The following is a 19,854-nucleotide window of genomic DNA, read 5'->3' on the forward strand; positions in this document are numbered from 1 at the left end:
TTTTCTGGGCTGGCAGGTTTTGACTGGAACTTGGTGTTCAAGTGGGATTACATGACACCAGAGCAGAGGAGATCCCGGCAGGGAAACCCAGTTGCGCCTATAAAGTAAGTGCGGCCTATTTCAGGAAGCCCTCCTGGGAGAGCCCAGACTCCAGCCCCTGCTGCAGTGTGCATCCAGGACAGTGGGGCTCTGTGCTGCCCACCCTATTTGTCCCTGGCCTCCCCTGGGCCATCATCTGCCACCAGGTCACACAGTGAGGGAATTTAGGTCCTTTGCCTCCGTCACTAGCCTCCAAGGCATCTCTGCTGGTTCTGTGTGGGCTCCTGTTTATGGTGAATGCTGTGTGTAGCAGAGTGGACCTGTATGCTCTGGCCTTAGGTGTTAGTTACTTCTGCAGTTCTTAGAATTACCTTGTAAGTTGAGGCATGTAAAAGCCAAGGATCCCAGCCTCTGTGGGACCCCAAGCAGTGATTAGAGGCCAGTGGGCAAATGAAAGACCCCTTAGAGTACAGCAGAGGATGGAGGTCCAGCCTGTGGTGTGGTCTAACCTTGCCCTTATTCCCCTGGTCTTTTCAGAACCCCGATGATCGCTGGTGGCCTCTTTGTGATGGACAAGCTCTATTTTGAAGAGCTGGGGAAGTACGACATGATGATGGATGTGTGGGGAGGAGAGAACTTGGGTATGTATGCCCCTCCCCCACCCCACTCAGGCCCCAACTCCACTATGGTAAAGTGTGGGAGGCAGGGTGTCATGTCAGCATTTAGGGAGGCCCAGAGCAGCCAGCCACTCAGTGGACAAACCAGCTCCTACATACATGCGTGCGTGCGTGTTCCAGAGCACCTCACCACAAGGATGACAGTAAGACATGTGCCTCCTGTCGGGTCATCCCTGCACAGACACCAGATTCAGTCACCTCCTTTGACCTTTGACCTGGGGGTTCTGAATACATGCCTCCAAAACTAAGAAATAAGCCATTTCCAGGGTTCTGGTTAACTGTAGGATAATAATGGGGTCAGGCAGCTGCTGGTTTGGCTGAATGAAATGCATGTCACATGGATGGGCTCTGATATTCAGACCCTTTTCCACTACTTTTAGGAATAATTCTTCTTCTTTTTTTTTTTAATGACCCTTGGAGATCATGTTTGCCCAGGAATGAAACATAGATGCTTTTATAGGTGGCGATCTGCGTAGGCAGGCGCCTCAAGTGTCTTGCGTGATGGATGAAAAGACTCGACTTAGCTTGTTCAGTCTTTGTCTCCCGTTTTACTTGCCACCTTTGATTTCAAGTGCTTGTCATTCAGAGCTGACTCCTCTCACTATCAAGAGTTTGGTTTCCTTCGTCCTTATGCAGGTGTGCCCTGGGAGGAGAGGGGGCCAGGACAAGAGGGAAAGCCACGTCGCTGTCACTTTGAGTGGGTTTTCTTGTGACAGAGACTTTGATAGCTTCTGTTGGCTTAAAAGAGCAGCTTCAGCTAGCCCGTCATCCGAATGTGTCCTTTGAAGTTGAAGTTGGTAGAGACGTTTCATCTGGTAGGTCAGCTCTGCCCAGCATGATACAAGCCACTTCCAGCTCTGGCTCCATGGGGAGAAGGGAGGGGTGGAGAGTCCAGCTCCTTTCCAAGTTTCAGTGCAGTGTTGGGCTTGGGTGAAGTTTTGTGAGCAAGAACAGTTTTTGAGGTAGTAAACCTGAAAGGTCCCTGAGCCTCTTGCACTGTAGGTTCCAATGGCTGGAGCCACCCCGTGGGCCAACGTGTGTCATGGGCTCAGGAGGCCACATCTCAGGGACCTGAGAGCACTGAGTGACAGACATAGTCAACCAGCCTCCTCTGTGTCTTGCTAAGGTTAGGATAGGTGACTGTCCCTAGTTACCACCCTGGGAACTTGGTTGACATTTGGACCTGCTGATACATGAGAGAAATAGGCAGGGACTCTTTCTTTCCCTGAAGGGAAGCTCAGTGCACCTGGCACTCAGTCAGTGTACAGCGAGTGGCATGGAGGACGGTGGTCTGTGCGCACCTCCAGCTGACAGCTGCTGGGACACACGTGGTCTTAGTCTGCGAGTGTCTGCTTTCAGACCAAGAGTCATCGTTGGGAGACCTCTTGTCCCACAGTGCTCAAATGGGACAAGAACTCATGCATGCTCAGTCTTGGGTGTGCTCTGGAGATGGCCTGTCCAGGATGCATCCGGTGTCTCCTCTATAAAAGCTCCAGATCCTGCTCTGGAGAAGCACCCCTCATGGGTTTCCCCCAGCAGTTGAAAGTGAGGCGTGGTAGGTGGCTAACCACAGGGACAGCACCTATGAGTTCTGATGGTTGCCAACTTCCCTTCCTATCAGAGATCTCATTCCGAGTGTGGCAGTGCGGCGGCAGCCTGGAGATCATCCCGTGCAGCCGTGTGGGTCACGTGTTCCGGAAGCAGCACCCCTACACATTCCCCGGTGGCAGTGGCACTGTCTTTGCCCGGTAAGATGTGACAGGCCAGACCAGATGTCTGCCGTCTGCTCAGAAGACCCTGGAACTGTGTGGAGACAGTGTTCCTTGACAGGCATGGCCCCTGAGCTGAGGAAAGGAACAGTGGCTAGCATGCCAGATGGGATTCCAGTGAGAGAAGCCATCTCAGCGTGCTCCATGGAGGTCTCAGGAAGACATTATGGGGGGCGGGTGGGGGCAGGGGAGGGTGATAGCTGGAGTTATCCTAACTGGGACATCAGGGAAAGACTACCATGGAATGGTTACAAAAACCTCAGAGGGAGAGCCTGGGTTTGTGCTGTATCGCCAATCACGGTGGTAAGAACAGGGTTGCATTCGCCCATCACGTACTGCAGTAACCAGTGCCAATGGCTGGGTTATTACAAAGAGCGGCATTGCTGGCTAGCTGTCTGGGTGCTGACATGTCTGGGACCAAGGTGTCAACCCCTGCCAAGGGCCGTCCTGATGCCCCACATAGTGAAGGGTAAGAGATGAGGATGAGGCACAGAGGAACAGTTCCAGTCTGGTGACAACAGAGCCCCGTGGCCCGGCCATTGCTTCAAGCTCCTGCCTCTCAGTGTCATCTCATGCAACTCAACTTGAGCCTGAGTTCTGGGGGAGCAGACAGTGAAACCGTATCAGAAGGCAGGTCACACTGCACTCCAGCCAGAAGACATTGAGGCTCATTACTGATTGATTGCCAATCAGCAACAGATGTTAGGAAACAAACCAAAACTGAAAAGCTGCTTGGTCCAACCAGATTTTTCCTAGGGATTTTTTCGAGTTCTGACATTGTAGCACACACCTTTAATCCCCGTGCTCAGAAGGCAGAAGCAGGTGGATGTCGGAGTGTTTGAAGTCAGCCAAGGCTACACAAGTGAGGCCCTGTCTTAAAAAAAAGCAAAAACCTGTGTGTCAGACCTCATGGGGCAGATAGCGTGGATTTGGACCTTAGGGAGCAGACAGCAAAACCCATAAGCCAGACAAAATGCTTCTAATACTCATCTGGTCAGCACCGTGGGGATGAGAACTTGGGCTAACTGGGACAGGTGGAGGGCAGGGACGGCCCCAGGGGTATGGCTCCACCCCCTACCTTTATTACCCAGTAATAGTCATATTTCAACTGTGCCTAGGAAGGTGCCCAGTGGTCAGGTCAGAGCCTTCTGGATCTCATCAATCTGCTCCTCACAGACACATTGGGGCCCAGAGGTCTGTGTCAGTCATACACACAGACCTACAAGTCTATGAGGGTGTGCTCCACAGCCACCCTGCAGGGCTACTAGTTTTCCCATTATATCCTGAAATGAGGACATTTCCACATGCATGTCATTCCTGGTTATCAACCTTGAGGTAAATTTCTGGGGTTGGCACCAGGAGTCCAAGGATGAGCACATTTACAGCATCTTGTCTCTCCATGACAACAGTCTGCCCCTCCCCCATTCTTGGACAACAGGAATATTTGTCACTTTATGGGGAAGACAGAGGCCCCAGGTGGAAATGGACTTAGTAATTACAGCTTGGACAGTGTGACAGATTCAGCATTTAAAGACATTACTGCATAGAAAGTGATTCACCTCCAGGGTGACCACCGTCTGCTGCGTTCGTCTTGGAAGAGCATGGTAGGCCATGTCTCCCCTCAACTGAGCAGAGGTTCTGCAGCTATCTATGCTTACGGTGGCCCTTCCTAACTGTCTCGGAAGCAAGCTCTCTTTATGTACTAGACCTGAGGGCAGCAAGTCTCCCCAGACCCGGGGCATGCATGCTGTCATTTCTAATCTACATGTTATGGTACCTCAGAGGAAGGGCAAAGGGAGTTAGGGGAACCTAGTTTGCTTTCCCAGCATCCCAGTGGTGCCATATCCACTCATGCTGTGGAAATCCGGGGTGACCAGAGTCTCATGCTGCGTTCTCCACTAGAGGCTCCTTCTCTGAGGCGCAGCAGGGATGTCTTGTCAGTATGTCCGTGCCATCCTGCTCCAGGCTGACTCATGCTGAGTGATGGTGCTTCAGCTGAGCACTTCCCACAGACCCTGAGGTAGCTGTGGCTGCACCATGCCACTCTCAAGGCACTGTCCTTATTCACACTCCAGGAGACAGACAGGGACAAGTGACTCTGGGGAAAGGATGGGAGTTACAGCTCAGGACAGCTTACTTTGTTTTCAGGAACACACGCCGGGCAGCTGAGGTCTGGATGGATGAGTACAAACATTTCTACTACGCAGCGGTGCCTTCTGCACGAAACGTGCCCTATGGGAAGTGAGTGTCACCCCTCTATACTTCTAATGGGGACCCTGGCAGAGGTGGGGATAGCTGCTACCCTGTCCTCCTAGTGGAGACCCTGGGAGTGTCAACAGTGGCCTCCACTTTGTGCCAGCACATCCTGGTGGGAAGTGAGCCAGTCATGGGCCCCCCCCCCAGGCTGGTCAGGCCATGCCATACCATGTAGGCCAGCTATTCTCCCAGCATTCAGAAATGAAATGTATCTTCTTTTCCTCCAGTATTCAGAGCAGGCTGGAGCTCAGGAAAAAGCTAGGCTGCAAGCCCTTCAAGTGGTACCTGGACAACGTCTACCCCGAGCTGAGGTAAGTCCTGGGGCCTGAGTGCACCTTATGAAGAAGGAGGCCGCAGAAGCTTCATGCTTGCTGTGAGTGAGACTGGGAGCTGCCTACCAGGGAGAGCACAGTCCCACCCCACAGGTGCCCCCTCTTTTGCAGTTACCCTTGCTCTGTGTGAGCCTGGGAGAATCCCAGAGCACCCAGTTTGGTTTGTCCCCTTCTTAAGAGGTGGACTAGTGAGACAGAGGCCATCTCCCCGTGAGCACACTCCTCTCCCCACAGCTCCCTTCAGCTGCTCCTGCCTTCTTAGTGTAGAGCAGCATTGGCTGTGACTGTGGTGGCATCCCAGCCCCTACGGGAGGGAGGGTGAGTGACAGACTCTGCTGAGTCTTGCCCCAACGCTGCTCTTCCCTGTAAGCTGGCAGGAGCTCTGTCCTAGGGCTGCCAATGGCTCTGGTGGAGGACCAGCAGGCCTCTGATCACAGTTGCTGCCAGGTCATTCTCATCCTGAAGGACCCGCCCTTTTCATCTTTCCACACAGGAGAACCAGTTGAGGGTTAGAGGACAGCCCTTCATCAGGAGACCACAGCCAGTGCCTCTTGTCTCCTTCCTGTGTGTTTACACAGCTCCCCATACACTCCATCCATTTGTGTACATTGGACCACATAACAAATCCCACAGGCTGTGCCCTACTGGGCAAGGTCTCGTCTGTTGAGAAATATGAAGGGCCAGATGTGACCCCTGTGAGTGTGGCTTTCTAAGGGACAGCCAACAACCCAACTTGTAACACTCCCTTACCAGAACATGAGAAAACATCTCCCATTTCCTCCCATTCCTTTGAGATGGGGGCATAGGGCTGGGCAGGTCTCACTCAGTAGCCCAAGCTGGCCTCAGACTCTCACAGAAATCCTCCCTCAGCTTCTGAATGCTGGAATTACAGGCATATGCCATCATGCCTGGCCCACTTAACAGTATTAAAGAGTTAGGAATCCAGAGGCTAGGGCCACATCATGTTGGGGTGACACGAAGCTGTCCTGTTTCTGCTGTCTAATTGGAGACCATGTGCAGAGGCCGTGGTGAACAGAAAGCACAGGGCTGCGGAGGTGGCCAGGGCTCTTACAATGAATGCCTTGCAGGGTTCCAGACCACCAGGACATAGCTTTTGGGGCCTTACAGCAGGGAACCAACTGCCTAGACACCTTGGGACACTTTGCGGATGGAGTTGTTGGAATTTATGAGTGTCACAACGCTGGAGGAAACCAGGTAGGTAGGGAGCATGCTTGTCCAGCAGACCCAGAGGCCTCAGCTCGACGCCCTGGACTCCCATAGAAAGCTCTGGCCTTGCCAGCAGCCTCAGAACCAGCTGGGATGTTGCAGGTATTGAATGATGCCTTGAGCGGCTGGCTCATCAGCTGTGGGCTGTGCTGTGCTGTGCTGTGCTGTGCTGGTGAGGGATATACTCAGCACCTGTTGTTTAGGCTACGACTTCCCACCAGCTCTGTCGTCCCTGCTGAATCCACTACCATGCACCTGCACCTACATCTGCAGCCATGTTTGTGCCTGATTCGGTCCCTGCTTAGCTTGCGCTCAGCTTCGGCCTCCTCAGGTGGAGTATAAGTGCCTGATGGTGAAGACCAGCCGATGTTGGGTTCTGATCCTTGGCAGGCTTGGTGATTGGCACAATTTACCACTCAACCTGGGATACTTCAGGCCAACTGGGGTCCATGAGCCCCCTCCTCAGTGCTAGAAATGTTGTAGAACTACAGCTAGCAGGCGCCTACTATGCACATGAGCTCCTAAGATGTGCCTACTGTGAATTAAGCCTTCAGCTGTATTTAACTCTACCGAATTTAAATTCAAGCTGCCATGTGTGGTTGGTGGCTGGCACTCTAGTGCTTGGAGGGGATCCAGAGGCAAAGGTGACACCAGTAGGTGTCCCCACCATGACAGGTGCCACAAGGATGGGAACTTTAAGCGGCACAGTGCAGGCAGCAGGGATGGGCACTGTTACCTGGTTTCCAGCTGCGCCTCAGCAGCACGTAGGAAATGAAAGAATGATGGCCACACTTTTTAAAGGATGGCACTCATAAAAGCATTCTTAGACAGTTTACAAATTCAAGTTGCTGAAGGACAAGGTAGCTTTGCTGCGTGCATAGACAAATCAGGGTTTTGAGGTTCAGTGTATTACCTGTCTTTAAAATAATGAAGTACACAATATCCACATGTGACCTTCCTAGCCAACCAGCATCTTCCCACACTTGTCATATGAAGACAGTCTAGACCCTCAGTGCCCAGAGGTCCCTGTGACTCTCCTGACCACAAACAGGTGTGTCTCCAGCTGTTGTCCACACATAGGTGTGGTGGGGAGGGGTCCTGGACTGCCACATCCTAGCCTTCAGTGTACTGGGGACACCGAGTTGCATCTCCACACCCTGGCACATCTGGCAGGAAGCACAGTGGGTAGAGTAGACAGACTGTATATAAGCTACCCACCCTTCACTGTGGTGACAGAAAGCTTGAGAGAGAAGGATCCTTCTGACTCACGTCCCCCGGAGTACATCACGGCATGGGAGTATGAGGAAGCTGACCACCTCATGTCTGCAGTCTGGAAGCGGACAGGCAGAAAGCGAGGCTGATTTCAAAAGGGCCTACCCCAGTGACTCAGAGTGCAGACACCTTCTATGAGTAACTTCCTGCTAATGTGCAGTGGCACAGAGGAACAGTCCCACTCCAAGGCAAGGATAGAGACAGCAAGGAAAGATCAGGCCATCCTGCCTCCAGGCTCACTGGATCCTCTTTCTCCAACCTCTTCCTCGACTCTCTGTGCTTCTAACTTCCCAGCCCCACTTTCCCACTTCTCTGCCCCGCCCCCTCCCCCCCCACACTTTATGTACTTCTCAGAATCAGGAGCCCTCATGTCCCAGTGGCAGCCCTGAAGTGCGATGCGAGTTCTGTCCCATTTGAGTTTCAGTGTCTTGCCATCAGCAGACCACTTGCTCATAGATAGCAAGGCTCATCACCTCTAGCCTTGTGGCAATCTTTGTAGCCCTTAAAGAATACATTCATGCATCTTCTATTTTCCTTTTTTTTTTTTTTTTTTTTTTTTTTTTTTTTTTTTTTTTTTTTTTTTTTTTTTTTTTGGTATTTCGAGACAGGGTTTCTCTGTGTAGCCCTGGCTATCCTGGAACTCACTTTGTAGACCAGGCTGGCCTCGAACTCAGAAGTCCACCTGCCTCTGCCTCCCAAGTGCTGGAATTAAAGGCATATGCCACCACTACCCCGTGCATCTTCCATTTTCCATTCTGAAGGACACAGAGATCAGGGGAACCAGAGAAGAGAAAGAAGCCCCAGGGCTGAGCAGCTCAGTATCCCTGTGGAATGCTGGGCTCACTGAGTACTCCACTTCTGGATCCTGAAGGCCCTGTGTGGGCGGCTGTACTCTTAGGAATCAGGTTCTTAAGTGACTTTAGGAAGCCCCGCCTTCTGGCTATACAAAGGACCTTTTACCTGGCCACTGCCACTCATAGTGACGTCACTCCCCTCTGTCCCCAGTCTTCCAAGCTTGTACATGATCTGTGTGGTTTCAAAGAGGCAATTGACAGCCTTGTCCTCTGTGTACACATGCATGTGCATGTGTTTGGATTGCTAAAAGCACAGGCAAGGATATTTAAATGCATTCTGACCCAATTTTCTTGTCTGCAAAGGACACACATAAGCATGCGCGTACATAGGCATTCACACACACACCTCATGCAGCTCTTGTGCAAAGGCTTGAGACATCCAGTTAGGTAAGCATCCAGTTAGGAGGAGCCATGCTGTGTGTTGATGCTTAGACTGTTCCTGCAGAATTCCAGCACTTTGTGAGTACCAGCGGCAGGTTCCTGCGGACTTCAGCCATGTAGATATTCGCTGAAAGCTACAATGTATCGTTTATGGAGTTTCTACAGATTCAACCTACATTCATAAATCTGTTTCCAAAGTAGAGTCATTCAAAAAATGATGTGGGGGACTTGTGGGTTAGAGCTGATGGCTGAGTGGATCTCTAACTTGCAGGTTGAGCTAAAGGGCTTAACACCGTTAGCTATCACAGAGTGCTAGTCACTCTTTGACACAGCCCTTTTTGGTCTCTGTATTAACTTTTCTTGCTGTTCTGACCAAATACTAATAGAAATAACTTGAGGGTGCATTTATTTTGGCTCCTGGATTGAGAGTACAGTCAGTCAATCATAACTGGACTTGCCAGCCTGAGTGGCCTGCAACTGAGGCAGCAGGAGTGTGCACCTCCCCAGCCTCCCAGAACAGACCTGCCAGCTGGGGCCCACATGTGCAAACACATTTCCCACCAAAACATAACGGTTACCAAGGCCAGCTAAGCAGCCGGGTGTAGCTTTGTCCCTCAGCTGGGAGCATCCAGCTGGCTCTGAGTTACCCCTGGGAGTCCCGAGTCAAGTTTCCCACCTGACTGCAGCTTGACTTGGGGTGTACCCCTGACTTGTGGTCTCTCCTAGGAATGGGCCTTGACAAAGGAGAAGTCGGTGAAGCACATGGACCTGTGCCTTACTGTGGTGGACCGTTCACCTGGGTCACTCATCAGACTGCAGGGCTGCCGGGAGAACGACAGCAGACAGGTGCGTCCCAGGTCCCAGGCTTTTATGGCATCACTGGTGACGGGCCGTGTGCTTATCCACCTCGCAACTATGGTCCAGTCACTGCCGTTTATCCCGGCTGGAGGTCTCATGTCATAATCTCGGTCTCCTTTCCTTCCTCATGCCACAGAGCATTTTATGTGAAATTACGTCATTTCTTAAACAAAACATTGATAAATTGCTTGTTCTCCTGATTAACTTTACAAAAATTCTAATCTGAATGGCTAACAGATGAGCCTGGGTGAGCACATGGACTTAGCTGCAGAATGACCCATATTCACTGAAAGTGGACTTTGGGCTTTGATTCTGATCTTCTCCATGGCTAGCAGTTTTGTAGTATGTTTTCCCTGAGGTTCAGGGCCATAGCAGCCTCCTCAGCTTGCTGCGGGGCCCTGGACTGCATGGCTGAGTGTGGCTGAGCATTGGGGGTGCCACTTGTCTTACTCTGAGCTCACAGTGAAATCAGAGTCTCAACCCTGGTGAGAGTTGAGGAGCCTCTCTGTATATCTCTCCTTCCGTGGACCAGAGCTTATTGCAAGCCTTGGAAGCTGGTTCTGTCTGGCATAGTCTCTTGGAATCTTGGACAAACCACTTTTCTGAGCCCTGCGGTGACAATCACAGTGCAGACATTAACAGTTCCTTCTAACCCACCACAGGAGAGTGTAATTAGTCTTTCCATAGTCCCTCCCCAGAAGACAGATGTAGGGGGAAACTGAGGCACAAGGGCCACCAGAGCCACAGCTCAGCATCCTTCCATCCACCTGATTGCACAAAGGGAAGTGGAGGCCCAGGTTCCCAACCTAGCAGTTGGTGGTATGGGGCCACAGTCAGCATCTAGTTCCTGTTTAGATCCTAGGTGTTAGAAAATTCTTGCAAAGGGTCCTGTCTCCCCAGTCCATCCCCAAAGCCCTGCTCCCATACCTGAATGCTGTGTCCCTGCTCCCAGCCCACCGTGTGTTCACCTTTAAACATCTGTTAGTGCAGTTGAGTCAGATCCTATAGAATAAGATTGTAAATGTTGAACAAGGGAAGACCACTGTCCCCTGGGCCCACCTAGATAGAACACAGCCAGGCCTTTCAGCCATAAGATGGTGGTAAAGTTAACCTTTAAGAAGGAAGAGGAGATAGAAACACCCACTCTGTGTTCTCTGTGGGGTCCTTAACTGAGCTTCTAAGACAGGGAAGGCTGCACTTGGTCCTGGGTGATGAGTCTAGCCTCGAGCCTCCATCTGTAGGGATGTGGGAGTGCTGCTCCAGTAAACCCACCACACTTCGGCATCCCATCAGGTGGGTGCCAGTGTTGAAGACCACCTTCCAAGGACAGCTAAGAGGGACTTAATTGTTTTCTTAGCACCCTCTGTCTAATGGATGCTTCAATACATGACAGACAGGGCCCATCCCAGGAGCCAGAATTATAGTATGTTCTCTCCACATGCTTTGTCAGGCACTAGGTATGCTTTCCATGACAGTGAAGGGGACACCAGAAAACTGACAGCAGTGGGGACAGGAAGGGAGGTGGTACAGGTGGCAGACCCTCTCTTAGGGTGACCGCCCCTGATTTCCACAGTTGGCATCTGATGAGCATGTGGAAGATATCCCAAGGGCTGAGAGAGCCACAAATATATACACATGCGCGCACACACACACACATACACACGCGTGCACACGTAGTACCCTCCCACTGCCCCCCACCCCCACCCCCGTGCTTGCGGCTGGTCAGCCTCATGCTGCAGGTACTGCTTTGCTGCACCCTGGCCCACCATTGAGAGGCAGCTCCTCGACCTGTCTCTGTGGCACTATACTGTCTGGCCAGGGAGAGTATTGAACTTCCAGGCACGTATATGTGTGCATTTACATGGCCAAAGGGGAAGAGGAGGCAAGAGTGAGAAAATCTAATTCCACCATGTCAGAGGGATTTTCAGAAATACTTACTCCAAGGAACCTTATTGCATGTTAAAACATTAATTAGAGCCACAGACCTTGCTAATGAAAGAGTTGCTGTGGAGAGAGAAAGGAAAGTGCGTGTGATTTTAAAAATGAAAGCATAAATGTTTAGGATGTTGATATCACCTACTAAACAACAGGGTCAGGGCGCCTCAGACTGCTTGAGCCTCTTAGGCCTCTGTGCCTGGCAGAGTGGATCAGTGGACTTGTTGGCTGCAGTAGGTCGAGTGTTCTAGCATTTGGAGGAGCATCATGATGGTAGCATGTGGTCAAAGAGTGACACATGAAGCATGCGGCATGGAGACAGCGGGGACTCAGGAGCAGAGAGAAAGAGGGTGGAAATAACAGGTGCATGCCCAAGAGTAGCCAGCAGACCCTACACTGCCCTAAGCTCCTCCCCCCCACTGTACCCTCTCTGTTGCAGAAGTGGGAGCAGATCGAAGGCAACTCCAAATTGCGACACGTGGGCAGCAACCTGTGCCTGGATAGCCGTACTGCCAAGAGCGGAGGCCTGAGTGTGGAGGTGTGTGGCCCGGCCCTGTCACAACAGTGGAAGTTCTCACTCAATCTGCAGCAATAAGAGGCCCTCAGGGCCCACCGTCCACCCGCACACCGGCCCAGTTTGGTGATCACATAATTACGTTTCTGAAACTTTCCGCAAAACTATATACCTCAGTGTTCCATCATGGTCTGAAAGTCTTAAGTCTCAAGTCTTCATCGAGGCCTGAGCTGGGCCGACAGCTGTGCAGAAGAGGAAGTGAGCCCCTGGGGCTCAGGACAGAGGGTCCCTCCCAAGGCTGGCACCCTCTGCCTCCCACTCTCTGCTTCCTGCTCACACCCCAGCAGAGGAATAGCCCAGTGCTGGCTGGAGCAAGTGGACAAGCAGCAATCATGTTTATATCGAGGACAGAGGGAGCAGGGGCAGGCGCCCTCACAGCAAGAACTCACCAGTCTCCATTTTGTTTGTTTTACCTATTCGAAATCATGTGTGTGAACCAGGCATGGCGGCCAGTGCCTGTAAGTCCATCACTCAGGAGGCTGAGGCAGGCAAGACCCTGTCTAAGGAAAAAAAAAAAATGATTTCCACAAAGCTGACCTTTCCTTGCAGATTTCCTGTCTGTCCCTGCACCTGGGCTCAGCTGGCCTCCCAGCCACATCCCCTCTTCCATTGACATACTTGCTGTATTTGAACGTGAACTTTCCTATGGTGGGACACTAAATAGAGATACATATAAAGAGAATCATGGTCCGTTCCCTATGCTTTCCCTACATCATTTTGTGAACCCCACAGCGCAGTGCAGCCATGCAGAGGGGCCTGCGCTTCCAGAGCAAAGGTGCATCTCTGCCTCTGGAACCTCACCAGCCGGCCCATGCTGCTCTTCCGGTAGGGGCATCCCCAAACCACTGCCCCCCCCCCCAAACATCAATGTTTAACTTCAGCGAGGGGATTGCAGCTGGGATAGAAAGTCCGCTTCGTGCCCATTGTCATCTGTAAACCTAAATAGGTCAACTCTTTTGGCAAGTATTGCTTTGGGTTTTCTTTTAAAATTAGATTTCTTTTCTTTAGGAAAACTCAACCCCACAGCTTCTAACTAATGTGAGCCAGCAGGACCCTACTGCCTTGTGACAGACCAGGGACACTGGACAGCTGTCACCTGCTATCCCTAGGCTCATCATGGTTTGAGACCCTGAATATTGGGTCTTTGGTACTAACTAAGCTGCCAGCAGAGCGCAGGAGAGCAGCCCTTCAGCCTGAGGGTGGACCCCAGGCGTCAGTAGTGCTGGTGTGGGTAACACCGCCGGGGTATATCCACAGACTACTGCAGGAATTGTGGGTAGAGGTCAGATCACAAGGCCTGCGCACTCACATGGAGGACCTAGGTATGTGTCAGCCATAGAGGTGACCTGGATGCAGGGGAAGTGACACCTGGTGGGCTGCAAGCATCATCCGTGTTCCTCTCGGGTGTCCCAGAGATCTCGGGAACCAGAGTTTCAGGTGATCTGAGGGCCTGAAGGTGAGAGGGCTATGCCTCCCACCTGCTCCAAAAGGGGGCGTGGCTGGTGTCTTCTACTTGAGCTCCATGTGTGTACTCACCATGACCACGGACCCTTGGCAAAGGCCTGGCCAGGTGCTGACCCTCTCTGTCTTTCTACCCCTGCCAATAAACAAGAAATACATTGTAAGAGACAGGGTGCCCATGTATCTAATTAAGTCCATACAATGTCCACCTTCTAAGGTAGGCTCTGGGGACTGTCACTCCCAGGTACAGGTGCAGAGCTGTCAAGGACGAGGCAGGAGTTTGCTGGAGTCCAGCCACAACGTCTGCTGCTAACCCTGACACCTCTGCACTGCTTCTATCAGAGTGACTGCACAGATGTAAGACAACATGGGCTGTCCCAAACACACGTGCACCCCACCCCACCCTGTGGCCTCACCACCTTTGTACCATCTGATTGTCTGGCCACCAGGGTGCCAACTCAACCCAGCTCCAAGCAGAGGGGGTGTGGGCAGGGCCCATCGGTGAGCCATGTTTACATGACAGAGTGCCAAAGTGACTCGCCGAGCTTGTATTGCTTTGTAGTCATCTGGGCTATCCCACCCTCCCACTCCTGTTTTTAAAACTAAAAACTCCCAGGAGCCCTGGGCGCACACAGGCAAAGGTGGCTGTCTTCTGTGGTGGTCCTTGAGTCTCCGTGAAGCTGAAAATGATGGTGTCTGTGAGTATGTTTTGCAAATTCAAAATATAGTTTGGTAATTTTTTTTCCAGTTGATTTTTAAAAAAAAAAAAAAGAACTGCTGTACAGAGCTTGTACTTTGTCCATTTTATAGATGGAAACCATCCTTGAAATTGTTTAACTTAAATAAAGAGAAGATACTTTATAGATAATGCTCAGCTGCTGTCTCTCTTAGTCTCTACAAGGTGTGGGACCAGGCCGAGGGCTGGAATCAGGGTCTTGCTTTTGCCCATACTGACATTTCTCACTGCCCTCTTAAAACGCACCTCTAATGCTGTGCCTCCTGAGTCTGTTGTAGTCATGACAATTGTTTGCAGCGTGGAACTGTTGGGCTGTGCTAGATACCTGGCCAGTCCCTACAATGTACTCGCAACTGCCTAAACTTGCCCTGATCCTGTGCAAGCCGCTTCCTGTACTCTGCCCTGAATACTTGGCCCATACTCTCTAGGTACCAAATTTCTTATACTTCAATATTTAAAATACACTGTCCTGCTCAGCAGCCATCTGGGGCTCCCCCACCCATCTTAGTCTTGTACATGCCTTCTAACACACCATCATGTGACTGGCTACGTATCCAGGAAAATAAACACCGGCCAGTTGCCTTTCAGTTTGACCATGATGATAAGGCCATGACCCATGACCGGACTGGCCATCAGACCCCACTGTGTTTGCTTCATTATGTGAGACACCAAGATTTTGGCTCTGTGGCCATCTGAGAGACAAAGGCAGTAACTTATAACTTGGCAATGTTCCGGGACCTTGGAGTATCTGAAAAGACTCTAAACTACATTTCTAAAATGTCTAGCCTGGGAGCTAGGAGGAGGGTTGCAGGATGGGTAGTCAGGAGGTCCCACTGGGAGTTAGACTTAGAGCCAGCTGCTGTGCTGAGCTTTGTAAAGGGGTAGCCATGGGTGGTTTCTCTGAGTGTTTCAGTGAGGCCCAGAAAGGCATGGGCCTCGAAAAATCATGGGTGGAGCTCTTGGCTTGCTGAAGGACGTCCCAGAAGGTCCCTTGTTACCCTTGAGCTGGAGAGGTCTCTTGGGCCTCCTACTAATAGTTCAGATATACACGCTCACTGTCTCATAACAAGAAACCCAAGAGTCTGGACTTCAGCTCGGTGCTGAACAAACTGCTTCCAAGTCCCACCGTGGCAGAGGACAGGCACCTCTGCTCAGGAGTCATGCTGCTCCTAGATGGGGCCCATTGCCTAGAGGCAGGATATCAGTCTCAGGAGTTTGAGAAGCAAATGGACAACTACCCTGTGTGTCCTGGTCAGGGGCTAGAAAAGGAACTGTTTGCTGAGCCACACAGCCTCCCAGACTACTGTGCTGGAAGGGTTTGAGCTGCTGTAAGACGGATGGAAGCGTGGCTCCTGGCCCTACTGAGCCCCCCCCCACTCCCCCCTGTCCTTGTCCTTGGCATCTGGGCAGCTCAGGGTTCTCAGGAGTGCCTCAAATTAAAACACATTGCAGTGGACCACAAAGAAGCCAGTCATGTCAAAGAGACAGGGACATGCACTCATCTCACTGGTATCCGCAACTAGGTAGCGTTGTATTGTCTCATTACTACTGTGTATGATTCCAAAGCTTCAGTGGATGCAGAGTGAATGAAAATCTGTAATAACGGTTGGAATGAAAAGAAAAACAGAGACAATACCCACTGTCCGCAAGCTCCAGTCCTTGCTGAACAAAATAGTTTCAGGAAGAGGTCATGATAAGGAAAGGAAAGCTTCGAGGTTCTCAGAAGTGTGTTGGTGCGGGTGGGCTAGTTCTCCTAGTCTGAGGCTCAGAGTGCCCTAGTGAGCGCCCCTGTGTGGCTGACACTTACACCTCAGCACCCCTGTTGGAGAATGTGACTTCGCATCTCTGCCTTTCAGAAAGGGGCTTATTTTAGATATTCTCTCACCTAGGTACGAAGATGCTAGATGTGTCAAGCAGAAACCGTCCTGAGAGTGACAGGTCATGTGGGAATAACCGTCCTCCATACGATGGTACCTGTTAGTCATCCAGTGGCTCTAGTAGAACAGAAACGTGACCTCTTAGGAGCTGGAACTCTTCCTATCCTGTGCATTGGCACAGGAGCCCTAGGCTCTTTGGCCCCTGGCCCTTGGGTTCCAGGACTTTCCCAGAACCCCCTAGTTTCCAGGCCTGTGAACACAGGCTGAGCTACATCCCAGGGCTCTGGCAGGCAAATAGCCTGGGTTTCTCCATCTCCACAGTCAGAGAAGCTGCCTGTGTGTAACTATTGGTCTGTCTAGGAACCCCTGACACCAGTGAGTGTCCAGCTAGTGTTTATATTAGCATCACCTGCAGGTGCTGTAGACAGATGGGCAGCTGAGCCAAGGAGAGATTTAAAGGCTCCTCTGTCAGTCTCATAACACCCATAGATAAAGCCTAGAGTGCAAGAGAGGGGCCTGAGTTATAGCTAGTCATCTTCTCTCCACCTTGGAACTGTATAAAAAGTGAGGTGGGTGAGAAAGAGAACAAGACCCCAGAATAAAGAAGAGACTGTGTGAGAGTTACCCTTGGCTATGTTACAGAACGTATGTAGTGGGTACAGGGATAGGGGTTTTGGGATAGTGGGCTAGACCTACCCTAGGCCTAACTCCAGCTATGGACACGGCAGGTACACACCGCCTCCCTGAGTTCAACCCAGGTCCAGTAAAAGGATGAAGGAGGGAGAGAGAGAGTCCAGTCTTTATACTGAGTTATCACGCGTCACCAGGGTGCCACACAGGAACAAAAGAAAGCTTGAGAGGCAAGAGTGGGTGGACAGAAAAGGACATGGAGTTCCCTCAGTGACACTGGCTAGGACTGGCCAACCCCTGGAGGATATTTTGCCTCTAATTTTCACAACCCATAAAGTTTTTCCCATTTTGGCACTGGGCAAGCTCTAGCAAGCCAGGCATGAACCTGGTTGATTTGCATAGGCTGCATGAGACTCTAGCTCTGAGACTGAGCCCATCCTGAGGCAGGGGAGGGCTCAGTGTGGTGCTTTGTGTGACAAGAAGTGGTGAGAAGATGGCAGTCCTTCTGGAGAGACCAGGGCAAGCAGTCCCTTCGTAGCAGCTAACACATGGCAGCTCTTAAGAGCTGGAGAGCATTAGAGAAGGCTTGGGGATTCTGAGGAGAGACTGAGGACGTAAAGAAGCCTCGGTCAGTTTGGGCTTGCACACCAGACCCACCCCTAGCACACTAGAACTGCCCCTTGCACACTAAAACCATCCCTTGCCCACTAGAGCCACCCCTTACACACTAGAACCACCCCTTGCACACTAGACCCACCCCTTGCACACTAGACTTGCCCCTTGCACACTAAACTACTCCTTGTACACTAGACCCACCCCTTGCACACTAAACTACTTCTTGCATGCTAGACCTGACTCTTGCACACTATACCACCCCTTGCACACTATACCACCCCTTGCACACTAGGCCCACCCTTAGGCCAGTCCACATTGGGAACCCTGTGCTCACTTGCAAGAGGGGCATCGTGGGAGAGGTGAGTGAGGAGGACATTGTGACCCTGTGTTACATCTAGTGGCCCCCCAGGGAGCAAAGACAGGACTGTGACCCCATGAACTCCCCACTGGAGGCATTGAATCACTACTGAATATGCTCTTAAGCAAACTGGACAACCTTGCAGCTTTTACCCAATGAGCAGGCTGCATACAGAGACAGAGGCATCAGAGGTGTGAAGACAGGCAGAAACGTTGTTAAATGCAAAATAAAGTTCACAACACGATCAGAGGACCGCAGCCTAGCAGTCAGCCCAGGAGGTAAAGACAGACCAGGCTTCCTTGCAGCCATAAGTGGCAGGGACCCCAGAAGACCAGCTCCTAAGAACCAGGCCCTTGGACAAGTCTGTGGAGATGCCAGACCCCTGTAAGGAATAGGTGAGGACAAGGTAGGGCTGTAGGAGGTAGGAAAGGGCCAGAGAACTTTCCAGAACCTTGTGGCTCTGGGGTTCCCTGAGGAGTGGTGTGGCCAGCATCTAGACTCCTATTCCTCTCCCTAGGGGTTTGGAATTCATCAGTATTTATCATCACGTGTGTGAGGACCCTGTGGTATTAGATCTGGAAGGGCGGATTTCAGTCTGGGAGCCAGAGTCAAGCATGAATGCACCTGTTAGATACCATGCTTGTCACTGTGTCATGACAGGTCACACTAGGGACCCAGAAGAGGCCATCAGCCAGGAACCCCCAAATCCACATGTTTAGACCTCATCCCCAAGGCAGCGATATCTGGAGGCAAGGCCTGAGAGTGGAGCTTCCTGAAGGAGATCAGTGGGGCCCTGCTTCTCCATCTGAGGGCACACTCTGCCACTCCTTAAGATGGTGGCTTTGCAGATGGGTGTTTTCTGTTCCCTCCCAAACCTCTGCCACTCTCACTAGGGCATGGTCTTGTGCTCCTCAGCTAGGGAAAAGAGAGGGTGCCTGAGGCTTGAGCCCTGATGGTGAGCCATCCTTCACCCAGGGAACATCTGCATATACTCCCACCCCAGCCCACCAGCCAGGAACAGCAGTACCCAGCATGCCAGAGCGACAGACATTTCTGTCAAGGGTTTCTTCAAAACCAAACAGCTGCTCAGGCCTGCAGGGTGGGTCTCACACACCACACCTGAATTTCACTACTTCTCTCATTTTGAAAAATCATTGGGTTTGGTGATCTATACTGGTAATTCCAGAACTTGAGATGGAGGCAGGGCCATCAGGCATCCCAGGTCATCTTTGGTTACATCATAAGTTCCAGATCAGGGATCCCATCTCAAAAAAGAAGGAAGCATAGAAGCAAGCAATTCAGAGTCACTCAATTGAATGTTTTTGTGCCAATGCATTGATAACAAACTTCACTCAAGAAGCAGAGAACGTCAAGGCCTGGGAATGAAGGAGCATGCTGAAGGTTTCTCTGATATATCCTCGAGACGAGCTGTTAACTCAAGAACCAGATGGAAAGACTGGTGGACTGAATGGCTGGTGTGTGGGCCCAAAGGCAGATTCTGTCTGGAATATTGTCTGGAGGATGAACGCTTCCTCTTGACTATCCCAACTGTCACCCACATGCCCATAGCATATACCACATTTCCCATAGGAAATGCTCAGAGCTTGTGCTGGGTAGGGTACCACATAGTTCCCCTCAGACAAGCAAATTACCTGGGACCCAGGTAGTAACCTCAGAGTGACAGTGGGCTTCACAATGGCCCGAGATCACAGACCAGAGCTCTGGGTCATTGTCACGCAGCACTCATCTACTTCAGTTGTGTCTGCATGACAGGTCTAAAAAACCTGATCATAGACCTGAGGCGTACGCTTCACAGAGAGCCAGTCTCCTGAGGTGGTCAATCACTGACATCTCCTAGTTCTGATGTGTTCCAGATCGGTCTCTGCTAAAGTCTGTGGAGAGATCCACATGCTTTCTTTATTCAGGCACAAAGGTGCCCTAAGAAATATTTCGTTATAGCCAAACTAAATTGAACAATGTTTCTTGGCCCCCACAATGCTCCA

General features: G+C 51.3%; 1 protein-coding gene across 1 annotated transcript in view; it reads left to right on the top strand.

Moving 5' to 3' along the window:
• Positions 1 to 14,503, top strand: part of Galnt2 (polypeptide N-acetylgalactosaminyltransferase 2) — a 118,057-nt gene extending 103,554 nt beyond the window's left edge. Inside the window, exons 9-16 of the mRNA XM_031341767.1 lie at positions 17 to 104; positions 577 to 680; positions 2,338 to 2,464; positions 4,634 to 4,726; positions 4,969 to 5,052; positions 6,162 to 6,288; positions 9,534 to 9,653; positions 12,040 to 14,503. Coding sequence (XP_031197627.1) covers positions 17 to 104; positions 577 to 680; positions 2,338 to 2,464; positions 4,634 to 4,726; positions 4,969 to 5,052; positions 6,162 to 6,288; positions 9,534 to 9,653; positions 12,040 to 12,195 — 899 coding nt within the window. The 3' untranslated portion in view covers positions 12,196 to 14,503. The remainder of the gene's footprint in view (positions 1 to 16; positions 105 to 576; positions 681 to 2,337; positions 2,465 to 4,633; positions 4,727 to 4,968; positions 5,053 to 6,161; positions 6,289 to 9,533; positions 9,654 to 12,039) is intronic.
• The last annotated feature ends 5,351 nt before the right edge of the window (positions 14,504 to 19,854 follow it).

Source organism: Mastomys coucha, unplaced genomic scaffold (genome assembly GCF_008632895.1).
Source record: "Mastomys coucha isolate ucsf_1 unplaced genomic scaffold, UCSF_Mcou_1 pScaffold22, whole genome shotgun sequence".
In the NCBI taxonomy this organism is placed as follows: Eukaryota; Metazoa; Chordata; class Mammalia; order Rodentia; family Muridae; genus Mastomys; species Mastomys coucha.